At 34.8% G+C, this 11264-nt stretch overlaps 1 protein-coding gene across 1 annotated transcript in view; it reads left to right on the plus strand.

The window, feature by feature from the left end:
• Positions 1 to 10856, plus strand: part of fbln1 (fibulin 1) — a 160460-nt gene extending 149604 nt beyond the window's left edge. The window contains exons 16-17 of the mRNA XM_039769389.1: positions 1250 to 1378; positions 7987 to 10856. Of these exons, the coding sequence (XP_039625323.1) occupies positions 1250 to 1378; positions 7987 to 8126 (269 nt within the window). The 3' untranslated portion in view covers positions 8127 to 10856. The remainder of the gene's footprint in view (positions 1 to 1249; positions 1379 to 7986) is intronic.
• The last annotated feature ends 408 nt before the right edge of the window (positions 10857 to 11264 follow it).

An 11264-nucleotide genomic window follows, 5' to 3' on the forward strand; every position in this document is an offset into this window, starting at 1 on the left:
GCCGAAACTGGAAAAGAAAAATTGTTTAGTGTAAATACACAGCATTGGCCCAATTTAAAGAGAACTAAAATACAGTCTGTAGATCACATTACTGTAATTACTTTTGAGCTTTGATATGTTTGTCACATCAATGCATATTAAAATAACGGCTCGGTTATATGAATTATTATACTGTACATGCGAGTTGTCATTTAGCTAGTTTGGCTGCATTTCCCTACTTGATCAAGGTTGTCATCATTTTCTAGTTTCTCTAAAATGTTGCATATGGATGGGTCAAAGTGGCTATAAATATACGCAAGTTCTCCTGTCAAGATTTTTTTTATAAATGAGGATTTTTGTATTTCTGTATGCATACACAAATTTCAAGCCTCTTTTTGTGCATATGCTATGGTTTATAAATCTGACCTCAGGGGCCTCCTGTATAATAACAGCAACAGAGCTACCAGGCAATATTGAGATTTAGCACATAAAGTACTGGAATCTGAACCTGCATCAGAATGTGTTCCTGAAGGATTTTTATTTCCAGAAACAGCTCTAGTCTGCATGATTCATTGTTGTTAGGACATCTAGGGATTTTAAAAACAAAAGGATTTATTTTAAGGCATTTTTGAAGGCCAACTATTTATATATTATGTATTATAAATACTTTGCCTATGGAGAACAATTGACCTTCGTAAAAAAATCCTAATAAATCCTCCATCCTAAAATAAAGAATTTTATTAGAATAAGCAAAGCCTTGCCTGTTCTTCTTTTGACTGCTTAATACAAAGCAACACATGGTTTAATTTTATTACAGATTTTGATGAATACAGTTAAATAGAGTGTACCAAAGTCCACTTCTAACTATTGCTTCAAATATTAACTCAATATGAACCTTGTTATGTTTTATTGTATATCTGTTCTTAAAAAGGCTTGCTACAGAATGCATACATTTTATAAATTCATAATGATGTTGCTGTAGTTATCGAATGTAGATTTGACTATTTATTAAAAGTACTATATTTGCTTGTTGATCATTTGGTCATAAATACAAGCAAGTAATGCTGCCACCTCTCATCACATGGGTACAGGTTCAGTTTAAGACCGTAGAGATTGCATTCTAACCACATGTTGATGTCTTTTACTTTTGGAAACTTTTCAAACACACTCAATCCAATTATAGGGTTCAAGGAGGTCACTAAAAATATTATATGAACTATGTGAAATTATTATGAATATTATTTTAAAACCTATTTTTTTTATTTTACAGAGATCATATTTCTTAGATTATCACCCAGTCACCTGCCAATGCCATCAGAGATTGTGTTTAATATTGTGGAAGGAGACGAAGGCAACTTTTTTGATGTCATCAAGCGAGTGGAAAACAACATCATAATGGGTAAGCTCTCTAATGTGTCTTTATCTAGTTAAAAAATAATTACACTGCCATGTAAAGAACAGTTGCAGCAACCTTAGAAATAACCTGGTACTCTTTAAAAAAACAACATATATATACAGTAGTATATCGAAAAGCTGGCAGTTTTCTCTTTAAAAAAATCTGATAAAGCGGCTTATTTGTTGTCAAGGCTGATTCACAGCTTCAGGGACCTAAATGTGATATCTAGTATAGCCACTACGTAAACCTTGATGCATTCTTCATGACTATAATGGTCATCTAGGTACTATGAATTCCTCCTACATCTCAAAAACACTCCTGTTAACAGATCTATCATTTAGCTGCATGTAAGTTAGTGTAAGTGTGCTTTGATGTGGACTGGCTTGTTGTTGGTTCCTTCCCTGTGCCCAAAGCTATGAGAATAGGCTCTAGCATGTCCAGATACTTTAACGGGAAAAGCAAAACTTAGAAAATGAACAAATTCATGTCACAAGATGTCACAGTGGCATTCAGTGTGTGTTTCCCTAATACAATGCATCACACTCCTTGGGTGCCAGCGTGAAATTTGTGTTCTAGTGCAGTGTTAAAGTACATTTAGATTTCCCTCTCTTTAAGGATAACTGTTTTTGTCATTTTGGCACTGAGCAAGTGTATGCTTTTTGTAATGGACTGCTAAAGAGGAAATGCTGTCTTGTGCAGCTCTGACATTATTTGGGAATTTCCTATTAATATTTTGCTATTTTTTTTTAGGTGACGTTATTTATACTTAATAAAATACTTAGAGTTACCGGAAATAAATTAGATAAATATCTTGTGCACTCTATAAGTGTGTTTGTGTTACTTTTGTGATGGGTTGCTTATCCCAGGCAATACATGTGTCAAGCTCTGTGCTCTTTGTAATAATGCATTATGAAAGTAGAACCTATGGATGCTTGTTCTTTTCTTACACGCTTTAGCATCTAAATAGTTCACTTTTTATACTAACCGCAATATAATGGTAGGCAAGGTGCCTTGACTTCAAGAGGTAAAAATACATATTAAACAATAGATGCATCATATATTTGAAATATTAAAATGTGTGCTTCAATTTAAATATTTAAAAGTATATTCACAATGGTAATATAAATTTGTTATTTTTCACCCTTTAATAAAGGTCTATTGATGGCTATATCCCCAATAAAGGTTCAAAAATTCAAAAATAACATAACATATATCATTTATATACATTTCATCAAATTCATCACCACTTAGTCTGAAATAGTCTAAAAATATACCCCACATCCTTATGTTTGAAATTTGTCATTTGGGAGTGGCTTTTCAAGGGCTAGGAATCAAATATCAAAAAATGTTATTATATTTATGATCAGTAACTTCAAAATAGAATAAAACAACACTCTACATCTCTATATTACTGACTGCCATTTTTGAAGTTTTGTGAAAAGGAATAAGTTTGACCCCTTGTATTGCCGGTGTCAAACTCCTAGGGTCAGTTGAGGTTGCATATACAACTTCAAGTCCTTCTGATCATTGTTGCTGAGACACTAATTAGTTTACTCTTTATCATAAGGGTGCAATTTATGGCAGAAAACATGGTCCAAAAATGGCCTGTTTTTCAGGTCTATACAGCCAAAATAGGGGGGACCACAAAAAACTTGACATTTTGCATAACTAAACATCAAAATGAGTTGAACAGTACTTTATAACTGAGGGTACTGGCAAGTCAGGAGGTGACAGACAAAAACAAATCATTTTTGTAGCGCTCATAAGTAATTCTTCTGAACACAATAAGGAGTTTCTGTGATAATTTCATTCAAGGATAAAACTGAGGCAAAATAGTCAGCCTGCGGTGGGTTGGCACCCTGCCCTGGATTGGTTCCTGCCTTGTGCCCTGTGTTGGCTGGGATTGGCTCCAGCAGACCCCCGTGACCCTGTATTCGGATTCAGCGGGTTAGAAAATGGATGGATGGATGAAAATAGTCAGCACTCCATACTCTATTTGTGTCTATATCTGTTTTCTTCATAAACACCAGTTGCATTGTCCCAAAATTAACCCATTAGTTTAACCAGTGACTCAGAAGCAGTATGAGACAACAAAGAATTGTTCTTGAATGTTATCTGTGGTAGACTCTGGTCTCCCAACCAGTGTAGGTTTTGGCTTGTATCTAATATTGTAACCTTGTAATGCAACTGGATATATGAATTTTGTTATGTAAGCTTCTTTGGACATGTTTGTGATTATAGATATGAATGACAGCAAAGTAAAAGATGGTAGAAATTGTGTTTTTCTTTGATACTGAATACAGGTATTGTCACTTCTTCTTCATCAGGGTTCAGGTAGGGTGGAGTAAAAATAGCAGGAATGATTTCTATTGCCATGAACAGGATTTATCTGTTTGCAAAGCACTGAGAAGAAATGTCACCACTCTGCTACAGAAAACAAGTTGATGACAGCCTGTATAAACATTGTAATTCTTTACCCTCATGTTAATTTAAAAATATGATTCCAGCAAATTCCTTTGGGATTCTGCAACTTTTGGCTTTGCTCCAGTTTTAAATACAGTACTAAGATAAGGTGAAGTGAGAACTAAGCATTCAACTTATATAACTGGAGCTATATAAATGGCTTTGGGGGGCTGTTTTGAATTAAACATTGTTTACTATAGTATATATAACAAGTAAAAAAAAAATGTCATGGATCCATCCCTGTATGTGTACTGAGTTTTGAGGAGGCAAACATCATGAATGCCATCCACCTCTTTGTTTTTGAAACAGACTAATCCAGCTCAGGTTTAAAGCGCTGATTCCAGCCATGTTTAGGGCACCATTCCTCTGCATTCATCGTGAAGGGTTCAATATAAAAAGATTGACTCAAATATAATTAAAATAAACCTTAAAATTAAGTAGAATTAGGAGGACAGGGTGAGTATTCGAGCAGGGCTATAAGTATGAAGGAGGTTGTGTGTGTTAAAGGGAAAACCATCTCTTTTTTACATATGGACTGTTCAAACACTTAGGCATTTAACTTAGACTTTTAACAATATATCAAAAATTTTTCAAATCTGTTTCTTGTGCAAAAAGATAGCTATACCCATTCACCATAGAACAGGGGTCAGCAAGTTAAGGCATTTTTGGTGGCACCCATAAGATTGATAGTCACACCTCTACAAAATGATTTGATATTTCTCATTAAAACATATATCTATTCTGTAGTGTCATGAAAGTTTATTATAGTAATTCAAAAAAGATTAAATCAGTAAATAAAAGTAATGCTTTAGAAAAATATTTTGCATGTATGCACTTCTTATTGCACACACACAACAGCAGCAGATTACCAGAACCACCTAATTGACATGGCCTGGTGTTAAGATGGTGCAAAATGGTTAAGTGGAGCAATTTCTGAAATGGAAGAAACATTTTATTTCCAGGACTCAGTTGCTCTGACAGACGCACAAGTCTTAGTGTGGCTGTGGACGAAAGTGTCACATCAATGATATTTCACGTTTAGTTGTTGTTATAAGATACTGTGAAGGAATTGGTATAATAGAGGAACTTTACTGCCTTAGGCTGAAGTATGGCACTAATCAAGGAGAAGATGTGGCAAGAGCTTTCACTAAACATTTTGAAGGAAGTGGTATAGACATGAAGAAAGTATTTGTCAGTATAACTAATGGTGTCTCTGCTATGCTGTGGAAACTGAGGGAGTTTGTGAGTGTAATTGACAATGGGATCAGTAACCCATTCCTGAAGTTTCATTACATTACTTACCAGGAAAATCCATGTGCCAACATATTGCAGTCTGATTTGACTGCTCATTAGGACACAGCTATTAGAATGGTTATCTTTCTTATCATTTTGATCACTACTTGAGGAAATGGACAATGTTTACTAGCATTTAACTCTCCACTGCTCCGTGAGATGGCTCAAGTTTTACAGTGGTTTTTCAAGAGCTTTGATGTGATCTGCATGTTTTAGAAGAGAAGGGTTTGAACCACGCAGAGCTAGAGGACTAGTGATGGTTAAAAAAATGTATGCCTGTGATGGACACAGCAGGGCATTTTAACACACTCAGTCTGTAGTTACAGGCACAGACAAACAGTGTTAGCTTTATTTTTCACATAGAAGGCACTTCTTTTTGATTATTTCCTAAAACTTTAAAAAGAAAACCTGGTGTGAGTGGATGGGGATTGAGGCATTTCAAATGCAGCAGACTGAGCTCAAAACATTTTTACTGTGGACATACAAATTCACAGAACTCTACAAAACACTTCAAAACACTAACACTGACCAGGCCACTTCTACTGTGGCTTGTTGGGAGAGTTTGCCACAAAAAAAATTCTAATTTTTGAAAAAGATAGACTTTGCATTAATCTTGGCATTTGAATCAATGTATACTGTATGTGCAAACAGATTTATTTACACCAAAGACAGTGTTAAATTCATCTCACACCCAATATACAACATATCATTCTGAAGGGTGTGTGAAGCTGAAATTAACATTCTACATGTCAGACATAGCACAGCTAAGATGTGAAAGACAGGGACGGGGATCAGACTGAAACTAAGTTCAATTTGCTCTTCCTTGCACATTAATAGTAAATATGAATATGTGCCATGTGTGCCCCAGTAATATATAATAATAATTAATATGAGTTTAACTTGCAATTAACAGTACAGCTGGAATGCTAAAATTGAAAACAAACTACAGTATATACTATTGGCCTTTGTCATGCTGTAAATTGACACTCAATATAGAAAAGGTTGCCGACCCCTGACATAGAAACTCAATATGAAAGCCGACATGACATTCCTTATGCACACCGCTGCATCCTACCTGTACTGTATGTGTATGGAAACAGTCATTTTGTGAGAAATAGAATCAGAAGATAGTTTGGATGGGTCAAAAATACAAGCCAACTGGGAAACCAGGAAGACAATAATAAACAGGACATATAGCAAAAATCTAGGTCAATAAATCATGCAGTCAACTAAAGCTAAAAGGAAACATGTAACCAGAGCTAAATCACAAATCATACGTCAAACAAAGAGGGTTATAACCAAAAGACTCAGGAAAATGTAAACGATAAACATTAAAATTGTCATTTTGTAAAATCAATCTTAGACAACCAGGAATTGCACAAAGCTGACCTTTACACTGTTGCAGCAACAACATCACATGTTAATCACTCTCTATGATCCAGTAAACAGATGGAATAGTAACTATCAAGAAAACTATCCAAAATTGTCAGTGCCCATAACAAAAACAAGACTACTCTGTGCGAGAATGCTCACCAATGTTAAAAGTGCATGAAAAAAATGACCTACAAAACCCTTAAAACTATGCTTGATTTTTTTTGGTGGCAAAGGAACAGTTGGAAAGACAGTTAAAAACAAAAGCCAGATTATGATACTTTCCAAATACTTAGCAATTCTTAAACAGTAAAATGGATTTGCACAAGTTTCTCTTATTTTTTTCATTATTTCAAAATTAACTTACTATTAATTTTCATTTGCTTAAAGGAGTACTCTACACAAAAATTATATTTTTTCATATCTAACTTATCCCATTTAGTTTTAAGTGATGGCCATGAAAAAAAATGTAATCTCAAGTTTTCATTGAGAGTGGGGATAACAAACTTTGATAGAACTGATTTCTATGAAGGCCAACTCTGGGCTATAGCAAACAACATAAATATATCCTTGGAAACAATCTGGTGGTATGCAAGTCACATGCTCCAGACATCAAGTCATCCAGTTGTATGCTAACAATAGGAAAAACACATGCATCTGTTAGAAGAAATACTGGTTAGATTTTCCGAGAAAATCACAGTAGTACACGCAGAGCAAACTCATTCAAACGGATAGCTCAGACTGAGTATTTATAAGTTGTCATCTCTCGCACACACACTCATGAGCTTGCCGCTAGAATTTTTGACAAAATTAAAATTATTTGATTTTCTCCTGGCTAGTTGCAGGAAATTATGACCGAGTTGCTGGGGATGTCACAGTGTGGTCACATTTGCTCACCACGGCTTCCCTTGACTCACTAAGATTTTGTTTATAAATGCTATAAATGAATGCCACTGAAAAAGTAGTATGATGGTGATTTCACAAATAACTTGATGCAAAGTATTTGTTTATATATTTTTCCATGAAATTATAGATAACTGACTTTCTCAGCACACCATCTAAATTATTAGATTGTAAGGCACTGTGGTTGTTCTAGCAGCACAGGGCTGTAACAAGTCAGTATATTGCTGAGTACACTCACTCCTACTTCTGCACGGTGGAAAATACTATGTATGTCTTTGAGGCCAGGGAGAAAAATAAACACAAAGAAAAAAGTTCAAAAAGTAGACAAAAAGCTGACCATGAGCTGAAACTGTGAGTTCACAGTGTTAGCTATAAAAGAAAGTGGAAAAAAAAGCAAAACAACTATAAGAATAGATGGGATTAATGAAAAGAAGAAGTCCTTCTTTTACTGTTGAATCTGAGTAAAAATACACTTTCAAACTATTACTTATTTTCTGTTCTTTTTGATATATTAAAAGGATGTAATTCCGTTCAAGCCTGGAGTTCATTCTTAACAACTTGTTATGTTTGTGTTCCCTCAGGTGTTGTTCGCCAGGTGAAGCAGATAGTTGGACCAGCTGAAATTGTTCTGAAACTTGCTACAAATTTTACTGACAGAGGAATCGTCTCTCATCGCAACATCGTCAACGTTCACATCTTTGTTTCAGAGCACTGGTTTTAATAGGAAAAAAATTGAATTATGAAATTATTTACTGCAACTTTACAGTTACAGGAAAATAAACATGTAATTAACAGACTAACTTAAGGTTAGCTTGCTGCATTTTATTGAACATAAATCATACCTTTGGATCACGTACGGTAAATGAGATATTGTAACGCAGAGAAGAAAATTGTGAAATTGTAATACTTCAAAATCCGTTTTAGATCTAGAGCTGCAGAAAATGTCTGAAATTTACAAGGTAGGCTCAGGCTTTACTTTTTGTAGGGTAATTATTTTTCTCTCTAAAGCCTTCACATGCAGTCTATTAACAATCAGCTGAACATGCCTACTGTGACCAATGTGACAATCATATATCCAAAAGACAACTTTGAAAACTTCATAAATACAGTATGTGCTAAAATGGCAAGATACAAATATGGCAGGTGCCAACCTAAGTAACCTTTCAATAAATAGCAAATGTTCTAACCATTCTACTCTCCTCTAGTTTATTTTCCCAAAATCAAATACAATATAAAATGTGCTTTTTTATACGCAGTATTTACAGATTTAACATTTCTTCTTCTTCTTCTTTCGGCTGCTCCCGTTAGGGGTTGCCACAGCGGATCATCCAAAATTGTTGTCCGCATATTGATTAGGCAAATTTTTCACCGAACTAAAAATGAAAAAACAATGGAATTGCTTTTACTTTCTGTGCACCTATAGATGTTTATAATTTTTTTTCTTACTGTGCTTACATTTATGCTAAGACACAACTAATGACAAGCCAGGCAAAGCAATGTGCCGACCACTGTAGCTATTTATGACAAATCCGCACATTGCTCTTTCTCAATCACTTTTACTGAAATTTCATATTACGTGGGACGTTCAAAAAGTTTTCACACTTTTCTATTTTCGTTGGAAACGGTGAAGGCGAGAGGAGTAGTAATTGGGCATTAAGAAGTTAGTACGGCGCTGCAAAAATTGCATCGCAAACGAAGGTGACTATATAGAAAACGGATGTAATTTGTTTTTGAAACTCCTAATAAATAGAGTTAGAAAAAAAGTGCGGAAACCTTCTGAACGTCCCTCGTACACGGAAATTGTCCTAAATTCCATTAGAGGTATCTGCACGAATACATATCAAATAAACTGACGAATACTGAAGTCCTAAAGGGGCATGAGCAAAAAAAAATGACATTGACAACATGTGCCCAGAAAAGATTTCGTAAGCAGGCGAAACTTTCCCGTACACACGAGAAATAAGATTTTTTTTTTCGCATGTCTCTGTATGGGCTCCGAAAAAATGATACTTTGTACAACATTTTAACATATCGTAACGCCCCGATTGTAAGGAAGACTGCTAACCATACACCAGTAATTATTAAATGCTTTTTTTTTACTGTATGCCCCGCTGGATGCTAAATCATCGTCTCGACCTCCCGTTGTATGGCTAAGGGAGATGCCGTCGCCACCGACAGTTTAAAGATTAAAGGCTTCAGGCGCAGTTCGGCATTGCAGAAGCAATCGCTTAATCTCGTTTTCGCTGACGTTCTACAAAGTTCGACTCTAGGTAGCTGTCCCGGTCCTTTTTTATGTCACTCATCGATCACAGCTCCGCCCCCTTTTTTTAGCAGTTGTACGGACCTCACCTGTACGGTTTCCTCGAGGGATCTTGCGTTACCACTATTAAAAGTTATGGATAGATTTCAACCGGAAAAGGTCAGAGTTTTAAATTGCAAAGGAAAATTATAAAGAAATGAAGACTTGCACAGTGAAACCAGGTGAAATGTAGTTAACTAACTTAAAAAAGATTCATTATGATTTTAACTGTAGATAATAAAACAGTATCTCAGTTGTCTACCCATATACTGTACTGTACACCTGCCAAGACTCTAACTGCTGAAGACTTTAAAAAGAATGGCATCATATTGTTATGCAGGTCTACATTAACTCCAACAGATGTTTATAACTGAAAACAACCATGATTTTATTTTACATTGCTGATAGAATTAAAAACAAACTATGATACAATTTCCACTTTAACTGTAACCATATTCATTGTCTAGGGTGACATAAACAACCATCTGTCTGTGTGCAGTTACATCGCATTAAAACATTTACAGATGGAAAGAAAGAGCATTTTGAAGTGTAGAAACTGTGATGTAGCTTATGCTTGTTGAAACTGCTATGTGGTGTGTTTTTTAAATAGTGGTTTCTTTTTCTGCACAACATCATATAAAGAATGTTATATTATTTTTTACAGGGTTTCAATGGCCTGTATTGCATAACCACTATCAAACAGATGTTGCAACTGTGTAATAATGATATCCTATGCAAATAGAATTTAGCAACAAACAACTAACCAGGTAATATTAAAATAAGTAACTGTATACTATGCTAACAAGTTAAATTGTAATAAATGTTATCATCTGCAGATTTTTGTCCAATAGAAGTAATTCCACCATTTTACAGTAAACTATAGTACTGTGATCTAAATGCATATTCTATTGCTCTGAACAAATTTTAAAAGCAATTTTTTATATATTTTAAAGTTATGTCTTTCCATCATTTAACCCCCATTATAGATGTTAAGACTTACTGAGTATTTAATTAAGAAGGAATGATGTTGAATGTACTAAAATAGACTGTGCCAAAAATATGACTGTTTGCTTTCTAGAAAAGTATTAAATCAAGTAATATGACTTTACCAAACCATCAATAAATAAAAAATAAAACAGATTTTATTATTAACCTCAGTATTATTAAAATGTCATAATTCCCACATAAGATTTCTTTGTTTTATTGCATGTAGTTAAATGGTTTGTCTTGATCAGGACAGGATGATCAGAACTGTGCTATATCTGAGCTCCATGGACCTGTTTAATTCCTGGCTTGGCCATGCTGTTAGTGGAGTCTAAAAATGGACCTAATTTTTGTGTCTTTTTTGAGTGGTGTCCCTTCAATTGCCATAGACATTTAGCTTAGCGGAGGTGGTATTACTAAACTGATCCACCAAGACTGTGGGAACCCTTTAGTAGACTGACATCTCATCCAGAGCTGTTTCTGCCTTACATCTGATGCTGATAGGATAGACATTCACTCCCTGTGCTCTGTGAAAATAAATGAGAGGTTTATGATAAATTGATCAATATTAAAAAG

The sequence above is a fragment of the Polypterus senegalus genome, chromosome 11, assembly GCF_016835505.1.
Source record: "Polypterus senegalus isolate Bchr_013 chromosome 11, ASM1683550v1, whole genome shotgun sequence".
Classification (NCBI taxonomy): domain Eukaryota; kingdom Metazoa; phylum Chordata; class Cladistia; order Polypteriformes; family Polypteridae; genus Polypterus; species Polypterus senegalus.